This window comes from Amblyraja radiata, chromosome 2 (assembly GCF_010909765.2).
Source record: "Amblyraja radiata isolate CabotCenter1 chromosome 2, sAmbRad1.1.pri, whole genome shotgun sequence".
Lineage (NCBI taxonomy): Eukaryota > Metazoa > Chordata > Chondrichthyes > Rajiformes > Rajidae > Amblyraja > Amblyraja radiata.
The window spans coordinates 128,482,115-128,504,527 of record NC_045957.1 but is presented as its reverse complement, the minus strand read 5'-3'; the positions used below and the strand labels follow the sequence as shown (position 1 = coordinate 128,504,527).

At 43.2% G+C, this 22,413-nt stretch overlaps 1 protein-coding gene across 10 annotated transcripts in view; it reads right to left on the bottom strand.

The window, feature by feature from the left end:
* Window positions 1-22,413, bottom strand: part of mllt10 (MLLT10 histone lysine methyltransferase DOT1L cofactor) — a 254,428-nt gene that overhangs the window by 187,666 nt on the left and 44,349 nt on the right. The window contains exon 1 of one of the 10 annotated variants that reach the window (XM_033015432.1): window positions 9,543-9,760. The exons of 8 other annotated variants lie outside the window; for them this stretch is intronic. In XM_033015432.1, coding sequence (XP_032871323.1) covers window positions 9,543-9,559 — 17 coding nt within the window. In that variant the 5' untranslated portion in view covers window positions 9,560-9,760. Of the gene's footprint in view, window positions 1-9,542; window positions 9,761-22,413 lie in introns of those variants that run through there. One more of the 10 variants, XM_033015468.1, reaches the window with a different exon arrangement.

The window sequence follows — 22,413 nt, the reverse complement described above, 5'->3', positions numbered from 1 at the left end:
AGAAAAAGCAGCCTACCAGAGGACTGAGAGAAATTCAGAGTCCAGCAGAGGAGGACAATGGGCTTAATTAGGAAAGGGAAAATAGACTATGAAAGAAAACTGGCAGGGAACATAAAAACTGACTGCAAAAGGTTTTAGATATGTGAAGAGAAAAAGATTAGTTAAAACAAATGTAGGTCCCTTGCAGTCAGAAACAGATGAATTGATCATGGGGAACAAGGACATGGCAGACCAATTGAATAACTACTTTGGTTCTGTCTTCACTAAGGAAGACATGAAATAATCTGCCGGAAATAGCAGGGGACTGGGGGTCAAATGAGATGGAGGAACTGAGTGAAATCCAGGTTAGCCGGGAACTGGTGTTAGGTAAATTGAATGGATTAAAGGACGATCAATCTCCAGGGACAGATAGGCTGCATCCGAGAGTACTTAAGGAAGTAGCCCCAGAAATAGTGGATGCATTAGTGATAATTTTTCAAAACTCATTAGATCCTGAGGATTGGAGGGTAGCTAATGTAACCCCACTTTTTAAAAAGGGAGGGAGAGAGAAAACGGGGAATTACAGACCAGTTAGTCTAACATCGGTAGTGGGGAAACTGCTAGAATCAGTTATTAAAGATGGGATAGCAGCACATTTGGAAAGTGGTGAAATCATTGGACAAAGTCAGCATGGATTTATGAAAGGTAAATCATGTCTGACGAATTTTATAGAATTTTTAAAGGATGTAACTAGTAGAGTGGATAAGGGAGAACCAGTGGATGTGTTATATCTGGACTTTCAGAAGGCTTTCGACAAGGTCCCACATAAGAGATTAGTATATAAACTTAAAGCACACGCTATTGGGGGTTCAGTATTGATGTGGATAGAGAACTGGCTGGCAGACAGGAAGCAAAGAGTAGGAGTAAACGGGTCCTTTTCACAATGACAGGCAGTGACTAGTGGGGTGCCGCAAGGCTCAGTGCTGGGACCCCAGCTATTTACAATATATATTAATGATTTGGACCAGGGAATTGAATGCAACATCTCCAAGTTTGCGGATGACACGAAGCTGGGGGGCAGTGTTAACTGTGAGGAGGATGCTAGGAGGCTGCAAGGTGACTTGGATAGGCTGGGTGAGTGGGCAAATGCATGGCAGATGCAGTATAATGTGGATAAATGTGAGGTTATCCACTTTTGTGGCAAAAACAGGAAAGCAGACTATTATCTGAATGGTGGCCGATTAGGAAAGGGGGAGATGCAACGAGACCTGGGTGTCATGGTACACCAATCATTGAAAGTAGGCATGCAGGTGCAGCAGGCAGTGAAGAAAGCGAATGGTATGATAGCATTCATAGCAAAAGGATTTGAATATAGGAGCAGGGAGGTTCTACTGCAGTTCTACAGGGTCTTGGTGCGACCACACCTGGAGTGTTGCGTACAGTTTTGGTCTCCTAATCGGAGGAAAGAGATTCTTGCCATAGAGGGAGTACAGAGAAGGTTCACCAGACTGATTCCTGGGATGTCAGGACTTTCATATGAAGAACGACTGGATAGACTCGGCTTGTACTCGCTAGAATTTGGAAGATCGAGGGGGGATCTTATAGAAACTTACAAAATTCTTAAGGGGTTGGACAGGCTAGATGCAGGAAGATTGTTCCCGATGTTGGGGAAGTCCAGAACAAGGGGTCACAGTTTAAGGATAAGGGGGAAATCTTTTAGGACCAAGATGAGGAAAACATTTTTCACACAGAGAGTGGTGAATCTCTGGAATTCTCTGCCACAGAAGGTAGTTGAGGCCAGTTCATTGGTTATATTTAAGAGGGAGTTAGATGTGGCCCTTGTGGCAAAAGGGATCAGGGGGTATGGAGAGAAGGCAGGTACAGGATACTGAGTTGGATGATCAGCCATGATCATATTGAATGGCGGTGCAGGCTCGAAGGGCTAAATGGCCTACTCCTGCACCTATTTTCTACGTTTCTATGTAACCTGTATATTTTGTTGTGGATAAATTATGTGGGAAGCGAGAGTGTTTCTGTACCAATAGCAATAACGACCCATGCTATGGCCATGTCATGGTAATTTTTGGTCCTTCACATGATAATTTTTGGTCCTTCTACAGTCTGTAGTGTGCATGGTTAAGCATATATTAGGTATGTTGCAAAGCCTACCTGAAGCGTCACTGAAAATCTGTCGCTGCGGGTGTGCGCGATTTTGGCGCCGTTTAGAGGGGGGCGGGTTTAAAACGCGATTTTCTCTAGGCTGTTCAAATCGAAGATGTTCAGCCTTGTTAATTATTAACGAAGATTCGCTGGAAGACCCCGTCGCAAAAGCTATTATTAGTTTTAAAGGCCTCGTATAATAGTTATAGTAGTTTAAAAATCAATCTCTAAACCCGCGAACAACGGCAGCTGTCAGGGTCCCATAGAGCAAACCACAGAAGGTATGTAGCTTATTTTTACATTAAAAAGGGCTTCTTAAGGTCCCTTTATACAAAGTTTAATATTGCGAGTAGCTCATTTTGGGCCCATTATATCCCGCAGTATTTTTCTGGGCATTTGAGGCACAAATCTAGCGCAATGTGAACGTTCTAAACCAGCGCGTTCACAGGAACCCACTAGAAAGCTGATTTAAAATGGACTTTAATTTGCAGTAATTGAACACTAAACTCCTTCCATTTGGCCTATAAATTAATGTAAATGAGATTTAAAAATCATGTTTTATTGTGAATTATTTATGAATATTATTTGCACACTTAGGCTATTTAAAAATGTTAATCATTTATTAAGAAATGGATAGATGTTTAGATCTAGTAATTGAAGTTTGAAATTAGCTACACTTGGGTAACTAACTAATTATATGCTTTAATTTCAGGTCATCCAAGTAAGATTATTTTATATTTGTTTCAGAATGGTTCAATCTATGATAACTGAAAATTTCATTCAGTTCTCTTAATTTTTAAGAAAGTTATGGGCTTTTGACTGTCCACGATCACAGCTTTTTTGTTACGTCCATAGAAAATCAATAGGGAACAAGATGCTAATTTCCCAGTATGAAAATAGCCATAACTTTTTAAATACATGAGATATGAAAGTGAATTAGGTGTCAAATTAAACTTCTTTTTATGCTTTATCTGATGGGATAAATTGCAGACTTGATTTTTTACATCTCAAAATTTTGTAACATTGCTACATATATGTTTCTGGTCCATGGTCCAGGATTTATTGACACGGGTTGATCATATGCTGAATAATCCAACCACATTTTTGTTTGGAAGTGGAAAGAAATAATAGAAATTGCATTAATGGCAACGTGTAAAAAGAGTTGAGATACTGTATTATAATTTTGCTGCATGTCATTGTGGTATATATCATATCTTGATTGGTGAATATGTTTAGTTTGCAACTTTATTTGAAGCAGAAATAATATGTGAATGCTTCATTGAGCATAATTCCGACTGGTAACTACGCACTTCGTCCGAGCACATTATCGCACGCGTCATGCAAGCCGTCTTAAATGACCACCTAAACTGTCATTTGGCAACCTAAAAAGCTGCCTAGGTTGCCCGGCTGGCAACAGGGAAAAAAAGTTAAGTGAGAGCCCTGGTATACCCTGCATAAAGGAATAGAATTGAGACCCTCAACATTCAATGGCATTACCAAGTCACCCACCATCAATTTACTGCTGGTCACCACTGTGGCTACAAAAACAGATCAGACTCAGGGAACACTTCAATGGTGTCTCATCTGCTGCTACTACAAAAAGCAAAAGTCTGGAGTATGATTGAATACTCTCTGCCTGCTTGAATACATTCAGCTCCCCCAACATTCAAGAAACTTGACACCATCTAAGCAACAGCCAACAATGGACCATTGTGGGCTCCACCTTTCCTTGAACATCGTTATGTTTTGCATATTGGTCATTCATTTAGAGTTATAGTCATACAACTTGGAAACAGGCCCTTCAGCACAACTTGTCCACACCGACCAACATGTCCCAACTACACTAGTCCCAGCTGCCAGCATTTGGCCCGTATCCCTCTAAACTTGTCCTGTCCATCTACCTCTTTGTTCTATATCACTCTACCTCACCGTCTATATCTCTCACTTCCCTTTCCCCTGACTCTCAGTCCGAAGAAGAGTCTCAAACCGAAACATATCTCTTCCTTTTCTCCAGAGATGCTGCCTGACTTGCTGAGTTACTCCAGCTTTTTCTGTGTACCATCGAGGACAATGCAGCTTCATCAGATCCCCACCCATTAAATTAAACATTTGCTCCCTCCTCTGAAGGGGAACAGAGGTTGTTATGTGAACCATCTAAAAAATGCACAGCAATGACTCAACTTGGTTATTCCAGCAGTACCTTTCAAGCACCAATTATTAACACCATGGACACAGGCTTTAGGCATCTTGGAATTCTACCGTTTACATATTCTCTCCAAATCCTGATTTGAAAATAGCTTGCTGTTGAGTGTAAATCCTGCATCTCCCAACCCAATAGCATTGAGAACACCTTCACCAGGAAGAGCACAAAGTTCAAGTAAGGAACTCTCCACCATATTGCCATGGAAAGTGAATAAATAAAAATGTTTTGTTCAGTTTCACTTTTTAATATTAAAATCCACTTTAATTTCTCTTCTCTTTAAGTTAGCACTTTTTCATTTGTGGAATTGATGCTCTACCATGCTGAGAACTACATTCTACATTCTGTACCATTTTCGCTGTATTGCATGCAAGTTTGATTTTATTATATTTATATATGGTATATCTGATAGCACGCAAAACAAAATTTTGCACTGTACCTGTACACGTGACAATAAACCTAAACTTATATTTCCTTGCTTTCTATTCATTTTCCTTCCCCTTCCCCATTATGTTAATTTAAACGTTATGATCCTGCAATCACTTGTCACAGAGCATTCTCCCACTCACAAATGGTCCACCTTGGTCTCCAAAATCAGATGTCTCCTTACTCATTGTGAAGGAAACACATTGATCAAGGAAGTTAACTTAAACCTATTTCCGAAAGTCCTATACTTTTTTTAATACTCAAAGGGGGTTCAAAGGGTTCAAATTTATTTGTCAATAACTCAACTCTCTTCAAGGAAGAAATTGGAAGGCATTCAAATCTTGGCACTTTGGGATGATGATATAGAGGGATTGCATGTCCATGGTAAAGATGAGCCAGCTGAGACCAAGGAATTGTAAACTGTTTAAGTAATGAAGGGCACCACAGGTTTCTTAGCAAGGAAGCACAAGCAGCTCTGAGACATACGTCGTTGGTAGGGTGCAGCAAGGGAAAAGAGGCCGAGTGCTCAGCATAGGGAAACCAGTGTGGAGTAAGGCAGTTGGAGGAAATTGGTTGTAGAGCCGATACGTCGTCAGGAGGAAGCAGTGAGATGTATAAGGGCAGTAGCTTAGGTTAAGCAGGGACAGTGGATGAATTGGGAAAGTGTAGAAAAGAGGATGTTTAGCTGCAGGAACCTGTGGTTCATGGCGTCAGGTCATGTAAGTTTCCTTATAGGGGCTATTTATGATGTGCTGCCATCACCGCAGAACCTCAAACAGTGGGTAGGTGGGGACCCAGCGTTTCTGTGTTCAGAGATGGCAACGTTGAGGCATATTTTGTCGGGATGCAAGACGAGTCTTTCTCAAGGTTGGTTTACTTGGTCGCATAACCAGGTCTTGAACTGCATAACTGCAGCAATTGAGAAGAAGAAAGCACAAGTGAATTCAGTAGGCAACAGGACTGAGAGTGTAGCTATTCATTTTGTCCATGAGGGAGAGAAAGATAGAGGAGAAAAGTTCAGACAGGTATGAGTTAGGCCAGTTAAGGGGAGCCAATGATTGGGGGATGCAAGCAGATTTGGGAGGAAGGCTTGTTATTCCGCACAAAATAAATAGTACCAGTTTGAGGCCTGATATAGTGTTATGGTCAGTTCGTCAGCAGCAGATCGTGTCTTTTATAGACTGACAGTGCCTTAGGAGAACTTAGTGGATGAAACTTCTGAAAGGAAAAAGCTTAGATATGTAGATTTGACAGCAGACATTGAGCAGCCTAGGATGGAGAGCAAGAGAGGTGGGTTATAGAGGTTTCATAGTGAGATCGACCATGTCACTATTTGGAGAGCAAGGAATTCGCGAACAGAGTTTGCGTCAGGCCATAAAGGAGATTTCAGAGGCAGCAGAGCAAGGCAGTAAGTGGATTGGTGGAGAAGAAATTGAGTCAGTTGCAGGCAGAAAAGAAATGTATAACATGCGACATGAGTATTTCTTTGTAAGTTTATTCGGTGTAAGTGTACCCCGATTTTATGCAAGGTTGATATTTGTGGTTTGATGAGTTTAATGATGGGTTAAGATAAGTGGAAGGCAGGATGCGAGTGTTTAGCATTTGTTTGAGTGAATTAATAGTCTGTAGTCTCCTTTATTTAGTAGATACTGGCAGCATAGATAGTGACAGCAGGTATTGAGGAGGGGGGGGGGGGGGGTTGCTCTGGGACCCCAGAACTAACTGTTGAGCCATCCCAAGGCGACGTGGGCCTAACTCAACAAAACACCAGTGATAACCCCAATGATATATTTGCATCTACACAATCAGTTTTTTTTTTACATGTGCTTGTTAACATGGAGGTAGCCGATTATTGCATGTGGAGTTAGTTATTGTCCTTAGCATAAGTTTTTATAATCAGTTTAGATAGTACTTTGGCTTTGGGCTTGGTTTTCATAGTTGAGCGCTTATCCTGGTGTTACAGCACTTACTTTGTGCTTTAATTATAATTTAACTAATTTTCCCGGCTGAACCGATTCTGAAATTGAACATCCCCTACAACTGAAATTATTTGCTCCTGATCAAAAGTGCAGCAATAGGGTCTCATATGGTTCACGTATGCCTATCCTTTTCTGGATGCATGGACCAGTGAGCGACTACTTCTCCAAACACTTGCACTCTGTTCCCCTTCCCACACTGGCCTATCTACCTTTGGCCTCCTCCTCTGCCAGAATAAGGCCATACCCGAATTGGAAGACCAAAACATATCATTCTGGATTAGCCCACAACCCTGCAGTATGAACATTGAATTATCCAATTCCAGGCAACCCATCCCCTCCTTCTCATCTACCCAGCTCCTTCCATCCCTCCTCCTCTCTCCCCCATCAACAAGTTCCTTTCAACCTCTCCATCATCCGCACATCACCCACCTTTTCTTCCCTACAGGTCCTTCATTTTCCTTCCCCCGCATTAATCGCTTTCCACTCACCATGCCCCTCAAGTTCTATATTTAATTCCTCATATTCCTTATCAAATTCTACCATCTGCACCCTTTTGTCTTCTCCACTTATCACCTCTGCCTTGGTTACCATTTCCACCTTTCTATGAAATTTGACATGTCTCCAATGACTCCACCAATTTCTATAGATGCACCATAGAAAGTATTCTACTGCAATGCGTTGCAACTTAATTTGTCACCTGCTCTGCACAAGACTACAGAAAATTGCAGAGTTGTGGATGCAACTCAGACTGACCTACTGCTTTCTAATTATGTATGCTTTAGGATATAGCCAGTGAAAAGTGGTAGGCGCGTGATGAGATCCCTATATTTACAAAAACAAAATTAACAAACTCGCATCAATGGCAAAAATAATAGAATCCTAAGAAATTAAAATATTAGGAGTAACCAACTGGGATTTATAAAGGGATTGATTGGTCTTAGTGATTTAAAGGTAGACTTTGGGTGCTGTTGGTTGAAGGCAAAACATTGCCATTTATATACTAATAAAATTCTTGAAAAATTGTTCATCCACCTTAAACAGAAATGGTCTCAGCTTAATATCTCATCTAAAATAGTGCAGTATTTCGTCAGTTCTCGTACCCTGCACACAAGTGCTATCACGGTGTTAAAATGACATGTGGTAAACCTCTACTGGAAAACACCCCAGCGATATGAACATTGACTTTTCTAATGTCAGGTAGTCCCTGCTTTCTCCTCCCCTTATCAGCTCTCCCTCAGCCCACTGTCTCCGCCTCTTCCTTTCTTCTTCCCGCCCCCCCCCCCCCCACCCTCACATCAGTCTGAAGAAGGGTCTTGATCCTAAACGTTACCCATTTCCTTCACTCCATAGATGCTGCCTCACCCGCTGAGTTTCTCCAGCATTTTAGTCTATCCTGGAATACAAATATTAATTTTCAGATATATCATTTACAGAAGAAGGCAATGCTCATTTTATAATCACACACAAGTGGTTTCCTCTTTGCTTTATTGAAAAAGGCTTCTCTACCTTTAAGGCATTATAGTGTAATCAGACTCGATCAAATAAGCCATTAAGAGCCCCGAAAACTTGGTTTAAAATGGAGTAGGTCAAAAGCAATAATGTAAAAAAAAACTGAATTAAGACAGAAGCACAAACGCCATGAGAGTTTGGAACAGGAAAATTATGTTTAAGTCATACATGAATTTTTTCTGAAATACAGAGCAGAACTTAAATATTGCAAGATTCTCTTTTCAAAGGCTTACAGTGATACAATTATTCATTGGGAAGAATTGAGTACGTTTAAACCTTACTGATTTAATGAAATGTGTGCTATTTCAACATCATGTTAACTGTGTTTCTTTGTTTAGTTTCCATTTGGTGAATCAAACAAAACTTGCACAAATGCAATTTGTCTACTGAGATAACCAGTAGACTAACTTAAATTTATCAACTTTCAGTACTCAACTTCTATTGAGAAACTGACAATACATAGTACATTTCCTTAGTTAACAATGGGTTTTGAAACGAAGAAAAAAAAAAAACTGCAAGAGGAAAATTATTTCCTTTTTATTTATTGTATGCAAGTATAACTGGTAACATCAATATTATTACTCATCTGTAATTTCCCTTAAGTGGTGACAACTAGTTTAGTTTAGTTTATTGTCACGTCAACCGAGGTACAGTGAAAAGCTTTTTGGCGCACGCTATTCAGTCAACGAAAAGACTATACGAGATAACAATCAACCCATCCGGTGTACAGATACAAGATAAAAGGTGTAACATTTAGTGCAAGATAAAGTCCAATAAAAATATAGTTCAAAGGTCTCCAATGAGGTAAACGGGAGGTCAGGGCCACACACACAAGCTGATGAGAGGACCTTTCATTTGCCCGATAACAGCTGGGAAGGAACAGTCCCTAAATCTGGAGGTATGTGTTTTCAAACTTCTGTACCTCTTGCCTGATGAGAAAGAGGATAAGAGGAATGACCGGAGTGAGACTGATCCTTGATTTATGCTGGTGGCCTGGTCGAGGCAGCATGATGTCCATGGAAGGGAGGTAGGTTTGTGTGATAGGCTGGGCTACGTCCACAATTCTCTGTAATTTCTTGCAGCCTTGGATAGAACTGTTCCCAAGCAATGCTGTGATGTATCCTAATAAAATGCTTTCTACAGTGCATCTGTAGGACGTGAGGGTGGCTGGGGACATGCCAAACTTCCTAAGCCTTCTAATGAAGTAGAGGCATTGGTGTGCTTTCTTGCCTATTGCTTCGACATGGCTGGTCCAGGGCAAATTGCTGGTGATAGTTATTCATAAGAACTTGAAGCTTTCGACCATCTTTACTTTGGTGCCATCAATGTATAATGGGGTGTTTACTGCTTCGCTTCCTGAGGTCAATTACAATCTCTTTTGACTTGACATTGAGGGAGAGGTTACCGTCTTGGCAACAGGCTACGAGGTTCCCAATCTCCTACCCCCACTCCAACTACAGTGCAGCTGGGAAACATACTCCAGTGTCATTGGATTAAGAGATTCAGGATTTAGACAAAGGAATGAAGAAGGAATGGCAATACAATTCCAAGTTAGGAAAATGTGCAATTAAAGGAGAGCCTGGAAAATGGTGACATTCTGGTGAATATCTCCATAGCTGATGACAGAAGAATTCTTTCTATAATAAAGAAAAAACCCCAAACTGTCTGACAGATCAGAAACACTCTTCAGGTGCGGATTTATCAATGACCACTGTCCGCAGAAAACTTCATGAACAGAAATACAGAGGCTACGCTGCAAGATGCAAACCACTCGTTAGCCGCAAAAATAGGATGGCCAGGTTACAGTTTGCCAAGAAGTACTTAAGACCTTGAGTACTTAAGAAGTACTTGAGACATTAAGACCTGGAGCGGGGCCGTACATCGCCCGGCGCGGCCTTAACGGCCGTGGGACTTACCATCGCCCGCCGGGGGCTTTAACATCGGGAGAGAAATGGAACACAGGGGAGAGAAAATACTTTGCCTTCCATCACAGTGAGGAGGAGATTCGCTGTGATGGATGTTTGTGTGAATTGAATTGTTTGTGTGTCTTGTAGAAATTGTTCTGTTTGTATGGCTGTAGAAACAGAGTTTCTATTGAGCCTCATTTGAGGTTCAAAGGACAATGAATAAATATTGTATTGTATTAAAAGAGCAACCACAGTTCTGGAAAAAGGTCTTGTGGACAGATGAGACAAAAATTAACATATCAGAGTGATGGGAAGAGCAAAGTATGGAGGAGAGAAGGAACTGCCCAAGATCCAAAGCAATCCACCTCATCTGTGAAATACGGTGGTGGGGATGTTATGGCCTGGTCATGTATGCCTGCTGAAGGTACTGGCTCACCTATCTTCATTGATGATACAACTGCTGATGGTGGTAGCATAATAAATTCGGAAGTGTATAGACACATCCTATCTGCTCAAGTTCAAACAAATGCCTCAAAACTCATTTTCCGGCAGTTCATTCTCCAGCAAGACAATGATCCCAAATCTACTGCTAAAGCAACAAAGGAGTTCTACAAAACTAAACAAATGGTCAATTCTTGAGTGACCAAGTCAATCACCCGATCTGAACCCAATTGAGCATGCCTTATATATGCTGAAGAGAAAACTGAAGGGGACTAGCCCCCACTGAAGATGTTTTTCAAAGCTAAAAAACGGTCCATTTAGTAGCCAACCCGATCTGAACCCAATTGACCATGCCTTTTATATGCTGAAGATAAAACTGAAGGGGACTAGTCCCCCAAATCATGTACTAGTGGCCAAAATGATGTACTAGTGGCCAGAGGATCTGGGGTGACGGAGGAACTGAAGGAAATCCACATTAGGCAGGAAATGGTGTTGGGTAGACTGATGGGACTGAAGGCTGATATATCCCCAGGGCTTGATGGTCTGCATCCCAGGGTACTTAAGGAAGTGGCTCTAGAAATCGTGGATGCATTGGTGATAATTTTCCAATGTTCTATAGATTCAGGATCAGTTCCTGTGGATTGGAGGGTAGCTAATGTTATCCCACTTTTTAAGAAAGGCGGGAGAAAGAAAACAGGGAATTATACACCAGTTAGCCTGACATCAGTGGTGGGGAAGATGCTGGAGTCAATCATAAAAGATGAAATGGCGGCACATTTGGATAGCGGTAACAGGATCGATCCGAGTCAGCATGGATTTACAAAAGGGAAATCATGCTCGACTAATCTTCTGGAATTTTTTGAGGATGCAACTAAGAAAATGGACAAGGGAGAGCCAGTGGATGTAGCGTACCTGGACTTCAGAAAGCATTTGATAATCCCTCAAGTGTTAGATTCTTACTTCCAATTGACTCAATTGAAGCTAAACCAATCAAGCTAACCAACACGGCTCAGGAATTCTCGCGGCATTACGTTCAGCAGAGCAGCAGCGGGAGTCAGGCGCTCCCGCTACTAGATGGGCGGCCAGGAGATGTGCCAATACTGTGAGATGTGGGAATTTGTCGACACCATTGATGTAGATGATCCCTACAGCTGCAGTAAGTGTTTGAGGCTAGCGGAACTCGAGCTCCGCATTGATGAGCTGGAGACCCAACTTCATACGCTGCGGAACATCAGGGAGGGGGAGTATTACCTGGATGTTTGGTGCCAGGGGATGGTCACACCGACCAGTTTAACTAATTCAGTAGTTAGTGAGCAAGGAAAGGAAGGTGTGGCCATAAGCGAGGCAGGTAGGGGGAACCAGGAGGAGATGCGGCAGGAGCCACAGCCCTTGTCCCTGACGAGCATGACCGAGGCTCTTACTCAATGCGAGGACGGGATCAGGGGCTGTGGGAGGGATGAGCAACCTGGCTGCAGCACCGTGGATCAGGGGGCCATTCAAGAGGGGGGAGTTAGAAGAAATGCCGTTGTGATAGGGGATAGTATTATTCGGGGGGTAGATAAGGTTCTCTGCGGCCAGCAGAACATGTCCCGAAGGCTGTGTTGCCTACCCGGTGCTAGGGTTAAGGATATCTCTGCGATGCTGGAGAGAAATTTGCAGAGGGAGGGGGAGGATCCAGTGGTCGTGGTCCATGTGGGGACCAATGACATAGGAAGGACGAGGAAGGAGGATCTGCTGAAGGAGTTTGAGCAGTTAGGGAATAAATTAAAAAGCAGAACCTCGAGGGTACTGATCTCCGGATTGCTACCTGAGCCACGGGCCAAATCGGCGAGGGTACGTAAAATTAAAAAGCTGAATGCGTGGCTCAAAGACTGGTGTGGGAAAAATGGGTTTGGTTTCTTGGGCCACTGGCACCAGTACTGGGACAGGGGGGATCTGTTCTGTAAGGACGGACTTCACCTGAACGGTGCTGGGACTGGGGTCCTGGCAAATCATATAACTAGGGCAGTAGAGAGGTCTTTAAACTAAGTAGCGGGGGGAGGTATCAAGGGGGGTAATAACGGCAGGGGTAGAGGAAATAGAGCAGGGTATCAGTGGGGAAGCGGAAAATCAAAATGTGACAGGAGGATCCAGAATGTGTGAAGATAAAGCTCTAGATGTAAAAGGGGCAAAAACGGAAAGGAAGGGTAGTAAAAATCATCTGAAAGTGCCTTATCTAAATGCACGGAGTATTCGAAATAAGATAAATGAATTAACGGTGCAATTAAGTATATATAGTTATGATATCGTGGCCATTACGGAGACATGGCTGCAAGGGGATCAGGACTGGGAGTTAAATATAGAGGGGTACTCGACAATTAGAAAAGATAGACAGGAAAGAAAGGGAGGAGGGGTGGCCCTTTTAATAAAGGAGGGAATAACGGCAATAGAGAGGAAGGATATTGCGTTGAAGGATCAGGATAGTGAAACAGCTTGGGTACAGATAGAGAATAACAAGGGGAAAAAAACACTAGTGGGTGTAATTTATAGACCTCCAAATAGCTGTGACGCTGTTAGTCAGAACATAAATCTGCAAATAATTGACGCATGTAAAAAGGGAACTGCTGTAATCATGGGGGACTTTAATTTTCATATTAATTGGGCAAACCAAACTGGGCAGGGTAGACTAGAGGAAGAGTTTATAGAATGTATTAGAGACGGGTTCCTAGAACAGTATGTCGCAGAACCGACAAGGGGGGAGGCAATCTTGGATCTGGTCCTGTGTAATGAAGCAGGATTAATTAAAAATGTCATAGTTAGGGACTCGTTGGGAACAAGTGACCACAATATGGTCGAATTCCATATTCAAATAGAAGGGGAGCAGGTTGAAACTCACGCTAGGGTGCTTAGTCTAAATAAGGGGGATTATGAAGGTATGAGGACTGAGCTGATCAAAGTTGACTGGGATAGCACTCAAGAATAAGACGGTACATGAGCAGTGGTGTACGTTTAAGGATCTACTGTATAACCTTCAAGAAAAATGTATTCCTATGAAGAAAAAAAGGGGTAAGGGTAAGAACAGTCAGCCATGGCTCAGTAAAACTATAAAGGATAGTATCCGGCTGAAGGCAAGGGCATATAAGGTAGCCAGAGATAGTGGGAGGGCAGAGGATTGGGAAGCATTTAAAGGTCAGCAAAAAATAACCAAGAGATTAATTAAGACGGGGGAAATAGACTATGAAAGGAATTTAGCGAACAACATAAAAACTAATAGTAAGAGTTTTTATAGCTATATAAAAAGAAAAAGGGTGGCTAAGGTGAACGTTGGTCCATTGGAGGGTGAGACTGGAGAGTTGTTGGTGGGGAACATGGAAATGGCAAAGGCATTAAACGAGTATTTTGTATCAGTCTTCACCATAGAAGACACAAAAAATATTCCAACGCTGGATAAACAGGGGGCGGTAGGAATGGAGGAGCTAAATACTATTAAGATCACCAAGGAGGTGGTATTAGGGAAATTAATGAGACTGAAGGAGGATAAATCCCCTGGGCCTGATGGATTACATCCAAGGGTCTTGAGGGAGATAGCGGTGGGGATTGTGGATGCATTGGTGATAATTTTCCAAAACTCCCTGGAGGCAGGAACGGTCCCAGTGGATTGGAAAATGGCCAATGTAACACCTATATTTAAAAAAGGAAGTAAACAGAAGGCGGGTAACTATAGACCGGTTAGTCTAACATCGGTGGTGGGTAAAATGTTAGAGACAATTATTAAAGAAACACTAACGGGGCACTTGGATAAACATGACTTCATCGGACAGAACCAGCATGGTTTTGTGAAGGGGAAGTCCTGTTTAACGAATCTGCTCGAATTCTTTGAGGAAGTAACAACCCGGGTGGATAAAGGGGAACCGGTGGATGTGGTATACTTGGACTTCCAAAAGGCTTTTGACAAGGTGCCACATAAGAGACTATTGCTAAAAATAAAAAATTATGGGATTGGGGGTAATATATTAGCATGGGTAGAGGATTGGCTAACAAATAGGAAGCAGAGAGTGGGGATAAATGGTTCATACTCGGGATGGCAACCGGTAACTAGCGGGGTTCCGCAAGGGTCGGTGCTGGGACCCCAGTTGTTCACAATTTATATAAATGATTTGGAGGAGGGAACCAAGTGTAATATATCAAAATTTGCGGACGATACAAAAATGGGAGGAAAAGTAGGGGATGAGGAGGATAGGAAGAGTCTGCAAAAGGATATAGATAAGCTAGGTGAGTGGGCAACAACTTGGCAGATGAAATTTAATACTAATAAATGTGAAGTCATTCACTTTGGGAAAAAAAATGATAGGGCAAGTTATTTTCTAAATGAGGAGGAGCTGCGTTGTAATGCAACGCAAAGGGATCTAGGGGTATTAGTACATGAATCACTAAAAGTTAGTATGCAGGTGCAGCAAGCAATCAGGAAGGCCAATGGAGTTTTGGCCTTTATTGCTAGGGGGATTGAGTATAAAAACACGGAGGTCTTGCTGCAGCTGTACACAGTATTAGTGAGACCACATTTGGAATACTGTGTACAGTTCTGGGGTCCATACTTAAGAAAGGATGTACTAGCCCTGGAGGCAGTGCAGCGAAGGTTTACAAGATTAATTCCTGCAATGAGGGGATTGACATATGAGGAAAGGTTAAGTAGGCTGGAACTCTACTCTTTGGAGTTTAGAAGAATGAGAGGCGATCTCATTGAAACATATAAGATCGTGAGGGGCCTTGATCGGGTGGATGCACCGAGGATGTTCCCAATGATCGGGGAAACTAGAACTAGGGGACATAGTCGCAGAATAAGGGGGTGCTCTTTTAAAACTGAGATGAGGAAGAACTTCTTCACCCAGAGGGTGGTTAATTTATGGAATTCACTGCCCCAGGGAGCAGTGGAAGCAGAAACGTTAAATATATTGAAGTCTAAAATAGATGTTTTTTTAGCTGCCAAGGGGATAAGGGGCTACGGGGAGAGGGCAGGGATATGGACCTAGGCATGGTTAGTATAGTAAGACCTGAGTGGTCTCCTGGACAAGTGTCGATCGCCTGGATTGGGGTCAGAGAGGAATTTCCCGGATTTTTTTCCCGAATTGGACCTGGGTTTTTATCCGGTTTTTTGCCTCCCCCAGGAGATCACGCGGTTCTTGGGGTGGAGAGGGGTGATAGCGGTATAAAGGGGAGGGTAGTGTCTTGTGTTCTGTGTCTTGTGTCTACTGTTTGTGGGTAAGTGTGTCTGTTTAGTGTTCAGCCATGAGCGAATGGCGGTGCGGGCTTGACGGACCTGGTGGTCTACTCTCGCACCTACTTTCTATGTTTCTATGTCCCACATAGGAGATTAGTGGGAAAAATTAGGGCACATGGTATTAGGGGTAGTGTGCTGACCGTAAGAAAATTGGTTGGCAGACAGGAATAAAGAGCAGGGATTAACGGGTCCCTTTCAGAATGGCAGGCAGTGACTAGTGGGGTACCGCAAGGCTCAGTGCTGGGACCGCAGCTATTTACAATATACATCAATGATTTAGATGAAGGAATTCAAAGTAACACCAGCAAATTTGCAGATGACACAAAACTGGGTGGCAGTGTGAACTGTGAGGAGGATGCTATGAGGATGCAGGGTGACTTGGACAGGTTGGGTGAGTGGGCAGATGTACGGCAGATGCAGTTTAATGATAAATGTGAGGTTATCCACTTTGGTGGCAAGAACAGGAAGACAGTTATTATCTAAATGGTGCCACAGCTCAGGCGATGGAAAAGAGGAAGTACAACAGGATCTGGGGGTCATTGTTCATCAGTCAATGAAAGTAAGCATGCAGGTACCGCAAGCAGTGAAGAAAGCTAATGGCATGTTGGCCTTCATAACAAGAGGAGTTGAGTATAGGAACAAAGAGGTCCTTCTGCAGTTGTACAGGGCCCTAGTGTGAACACACCTGGAGTATTGTGTGCAGTTTTGGTTTCCTAATTTGAGGAAGGACATTCTTGCTATTGAGGGAGTGCAGCGTAGGTTTACAAGGTTAATTCCCAGGATGGCGGGACTGTCATATGCTGAGTGAATGGAGCGGCTGGGCTTGTATACTCTGGAATTTAGAAGGATGAGAAGGGATCTTATTGAAACACAAGATTATTAAGGGTTTGGACACGCTAAGAGGCAGGAAGCATGTTCCCAATGTTGGGGGAGTCCAGAACCAAGGGCCACAGTTTAAGAATAAGGGGTAAGCCATTTAGAACGGAGATGAGGAAGCACTATTTCACACAGAGTTGTGAGTCTGGAATTCTCTGCGGTGGAGGCCAGTTCTCTGGATAGGGCTCTTAAAGATAGCAGAGTCAGGAGATATGGGGAGAAGGCAGGAACGGGGCACTGATAGGGGATAATCAGCCATGATCACATTGAATGGCGGTGCTGGCTCGAAGGGCTGAATGGCCTACTCCTGCACCTATTGTCTAAAACAAACATAAGCTAAAGATGACTGCAATACAGGCCTGGCAGAGCATCACCAGAGAAGACATCCAGCAACTGGTGATGTCCATGAATCGCAGACTTCAAGCAGTCATTGCATGCAAAGGATATGCAACAAAATACTAAACATGACTACTTTCATTTACATGACATTGCTGTGACCCAAACATTATGGTGCCCTGAAATGGAGGGACTACGTATACACACTGCTGTAATTATACATGGTGAAACAAAATTGATTAAAAAAATGTCTTAAATAAAATCTGACAATGTGCACTTTAACCACATGTGATTTTTTTCGACTACAAATCTCAAATTGTGGAGTACAGAGGCAAATAAATAAAAGATGGTCTTTGTCCCAAACATCCTGGAGGGCACTGTATCAGCCTATACTGGAACACATTATTAGACTGACTGCTTCATCTTCTCACCAGTTGCAAATTTTACCAAAATTTGTTAATCGATAAACTACAAAAATCCACACTTCTGACCATGAAGGAAGGTCGCTGAAAAACAACTGTCCTGAAGAACTCCTGCAGCAATATCTTGGAATTGAGATAATTAAACAACTCCTTCATGCACAGTTCAAATCGGCAGTGCATTGTCTCCTCCTTTTTCACACAGAATAATAATCTCACCTCTGGAATTCAGTTCTCTCAGCTACATATTTAGCCTATGGCTAAAATGAGGTCTGGATCTGAGCAATCCTGGCAAAGCCAAAATTGAGTGCAGGTGAAAAGTTTACAGCTATTGACTGCAACCCATTCAATCATTTGTTGATGAAGTTGGAACAACAATTAGATATAATGGCTGTCCCTGGATAATTAAAGGTTCTGTTTTTATAAACATACACATGTCAATTTAGTCAGTAAGTTGGAAAACGCACACAAAAAACACCACTCAAAATCTTAACCATACTTCCACAGTATTGTTATGAACAACATCAAAAGCACACAAGATTAATAAGAAAGAACTACTAAAAAGAGAAAATGAATTTAATTCTGCCATTCATAGAAACAAACATATGTGCATACGTAGAACTTTTGAAGTTAATATCATGGGAGGTTCTCTGTGTGTAAGAGCACCCATATTCTGGGTTTAGCATGCATAAGCTTGCCTTGCTCTTTGCGAACAGAACAAATATTGGAGATTTTCCATTTTAATGAGTAAAGTCTTGTGTTATTATAGGAACATCTTGGCATTCTAGTTCTCGAATGCAAGTATTCAGTGCTAGAACCAGAACATGCCTAGTCCCAAGATCTTCGGAGAATCCAGTGCTCCGAGTTGTTTCTTAATAAGAATAAAGAGCAGGCCATTTAGGACTGAGATGAGGAAAAACTTTTTCACCCAGAGTTGTGAATCTGTGGAATTCTCTGCCACAGAAGGCAGTGGAGGCCAATTCACTGGATGTTTTCAAGAGAGTTTGATTTAGCTCTTAGGGCTAAATGAATCAAGGGATATGGGGGAAAAAGCAGGAACGGGGTACTGATTTTGGATGATCAGCCACGATCATATTGAATGGAGGTGCTGGTTTGAAGGGCCAAATGGCCCATTCCTGCTATTTTCTAAGTTTCCGTATCACGTGGAATATTACTAGACAAGTTTCTATGATAGCAGGGGCTTCAGGAAGAAGTCAAGAGCCACCTGGCCAAAAGTTCAGCTGAAGTGGGAATCTGTTTGCAATTTCTCTACTCCCACTACATATTTAAGTTCTCAGTGCTTTGAGGTCTTGGGGCATAGAAGGCCTCGAAAATGCTCAAGAACCTGTATGCATCACGGCTGTTAGCGAATTGCTGGGCCTCCTGCCATCTTTCCGCCTACTATTCATTTTTCAGGGGGTGGGGGGTTAACGTTTTTCTGCTGGATCTCAGCCGTCAGCATGATTCCTTTGTAACTTTGTAAGCACCCTTTATGTGGCGACTATTGCATACCTTGGGTATGCAAGCAAAAAAATTAACTAGAACTTGTCACATGTGACAATAAAGTATTCATTCATTCATTCATGAAGGGCATTCTATTCCAATCCTGCAACAGGAAGAAATTATCAGAAGGAAACGGGAAACATTGCATGGTTCTGCTTAAAACCTCCCCAGTAATTCCTGGGAATCCCAAACCAAAGTGAAGAAACAGCATTTGGCATGTTTTTCGAACCCTCACTTCATCCATTGGGAGCATACAGAAGCCAGTGTTAATGGTAGATGGAGCAGACTGCTTGCCCCCTTGGGTATCTCCTGCACTATTGTTAAGAGACAGACTGCAGTTTCCGCTTTGGATTCAGCCTTCAGAACCATTGTTTAGTTCATCTTAGAGATACAGCGCGGAAACAATCCTTCAGCCCACCGAGTCCGTGCTAACCAGCGAACCCTATTCTACAAGCATACACTACACACTAGCGACAATTTATAATTTTTACCGAAGCCAATTAACCTACAAACCTGTACGTCTTTGGAGTGTGGGAGCTCCCAGAGAAAACCCACGCAGGTTATGGGGAGAAGGTACAAACTCCGTGCATACAACACCCCTAGTCAGGATTGAACCAGGTTCTCTGACGCTGTAAGTCAGCAACACTACCGCTGCACCATGGTGCAGCCTCCGTTACTACCATTGTGGGAGCAATTCATCATCACCCGGAGGGACTTCAAATTATAAGAGGTATTTAATTGCTTAACATTATTCATAATCGGAAATATGGAGTTGGACTCATGATCTTTCATCTGATCTACTGATTTGAAGGATTGCTTAGCTCGGCCTCTAACTGTACCAGGCTTGCAATATTTTTCCTCCCAAGTATGCTGATGCTGCTTCCAGCATGCCCTTCTGCTTTACTGATTGATCCAGAGTTTGTCTCCTTCCACGAGGTTGCAAATTGAGCTGGAATATAATTCTGAATAAACAAGAAGGTTGATGAGGGCCAAGTGGTAGACCTTTGAAAGGGTAACACATGGTAGGCTGGTCTGTAAAGATAGATCACATAGCATCTGACACATTGTCATTGTATGTCATGTTGTCACTTGCGGACGGAGCACCGGCAAATTCCTTGTATGTGAATACTTGGCGAATAAACTTATTCATTCATCTAAGCGCTAGCCAATCAAATCCAAAATTGCCTTGACAGTAGGAAAGATTGGTAGTAGAAGCTTGCTTTTTAGACAGAGGACTTGTAACAGGTAGTGTACCACAGCGTTCGATCCTGACAACAGGTGCTGTCCATACAGAGTTTGCACGTTCGCCCAAGGAGGTTTACAAGAATGATCCCAAGAATGAGTAGGTTAACCTATGATGAGCGTTTGTCGGCACTGGGTCTGTAGAATAGAATAGAATAGAATAGAAATAATTTAATTGCCACACAACCAAGGTCGGTGGTATTTGGGTTGCCAGCAGCGGTACAATAATAAAGAACACAACCACAATAAAAATGTTACACAAACATCCACCACAGCATTCATCACTGTGGTGGAAGGCACAGAGCTTGGCCAGTCCTCATCCATTTTCCCCCGTGGTCGGGACCACCACCCTCCACAGCCGTTGCTGCGGGCGTCCAGATGGTAAGGGACAAAGTCAAAGTCAAGGTGAGTCCAGGATCGGCTCTTCCCAACCAGAGACCGCGGCTTCAGGCTGGTGTAGGCCGCAGGCCGGCGGTCAAAGTTTTAAAGTACCTGCCGTGCCGCAGCCGGAAGCACCGCAGTCTGCAGGGCCGGTGGTCGAAGCTCCCCTCCAGGGGAGATGATAAGTCCATACCGGCCCCGCGGTAGAAGATGGCCGCGGGCCGGCCGTGAAAGCTTCTTCTTCCCCCCGGGTCCCCAACGTGAGATCCCGGGCTGTAGACGCCGCACCAGCTGGAGTTCTGCAGACCGCGGCTTCAGGCTGCCGGCTGCCGCGGGCCAGCGTAACGGAGCGCTCCCCTCCAGCGAGGTCTCACCCGCTCCGCGCCGAGAGTCCACGCTGTGCCCGCCGCTGAAGCTCCGGGCGCGTCTCCAGGAAAGTCGGCGCCGATCCTTGCTGTTAGGCCACGGGGGAGGCGACCTGAAAAAGTCACCTCTCCATGGAAGAGGCGGCCGAAACGGTTTCCCCCTTACCCCCCCACACCACCCCCCACACTTAACACACAAAGAAACATTAAAAACAGACTTTTAAACATACTAAAAAAATAAAAAAAGTTGAAAAAAGACGGACACGCTGCCGACAGGCTGCTGCCAGTGCAGCGCCCCCTACCTTCTGTACTCGCTGGAGTTTAGAAGAATGAGGGAGGACCTCATTGAAACATACAGAATAGTGAAAGGCTTGGACAGAGTGGATGTGGAGAGGATGTTTTCGCTAGTGCAAGAGTCTAGGACTAAAGGTCATAGCCTCAGAATTTAAAGACATTCATTTAGAAAGGAGAAATTTCTTTAGTCAGAGGTGGTGAATCGGTGGAATTCTTTGCCACAGAAGACTGTAGATGCCAAGTCAGTGGATATTATTGGCAGAGAGATAGTTTTTTGATTAGTACAGGTGTCAGAGGTTATGGGGAGAAGGCAGGAGAATGGGGTTAGGAGGGTGATATAGATCAGCCATGATTGAATGGTGGAGTAGACTTGATTGGCCGAATGACCTAATACTACTTCTATCACTTATGACCTTATTACCGGGTTTTCTCAAGCTGCTCTGATTTCCTCCCACACTTCAAAGACATTTGAATTCTGTAGTTAACCTGTAAATTGTCCCTAACGTGTGGGATAGAACTGGTGTGAAGGGGTGATCAATGGTCGGCATGGACTCAGTGCGCTGCAAAACCTATTTCTATGCTGTATCTCTAAAATCAGAAATCTGTAGTAGTCAGTACATACTGGAGGGCACGTCTAGTGTGGCGTTATGGGTTGAGCTGAAAAGTAAGAAAGAAGCAATGACTTTAATGAGATCATCTTATAGTCCACCTAATAGCCAACGGGAGATAGAGGATGAGATATGTAGACACATTACGGAAGGATGCATAAACCACAGGGTTGTTGTAGTGGGTGACTTTAACTTCCCCAATATAGGCTGGGTCTTACTCGGGGCAAGAGGATTAGATGGGGCAGAATTTCCTAGGTGCATCCAAACAGTACGTGGCTAGTGCGACTCGGGGAGGACCTTGTATTGGGAAACAAGTCTGACCAGGTGGCTGATGTTGCGGTGGAAGAATTTGAGGAAAGTGATCACAACTCCATAGATTGTTTGAATAGGAATAGGTATGTCAGGTTTAAAAAAAAAAAAAAGTGCAATCAGATGGGGCATGAGGGAAATAAAGCGAATAGGAAAAAACTCAAGTGTGTGATTAGAAGGGACTATGAAATATTATTGGTGAGCCAGATTAAGGAAAACCTT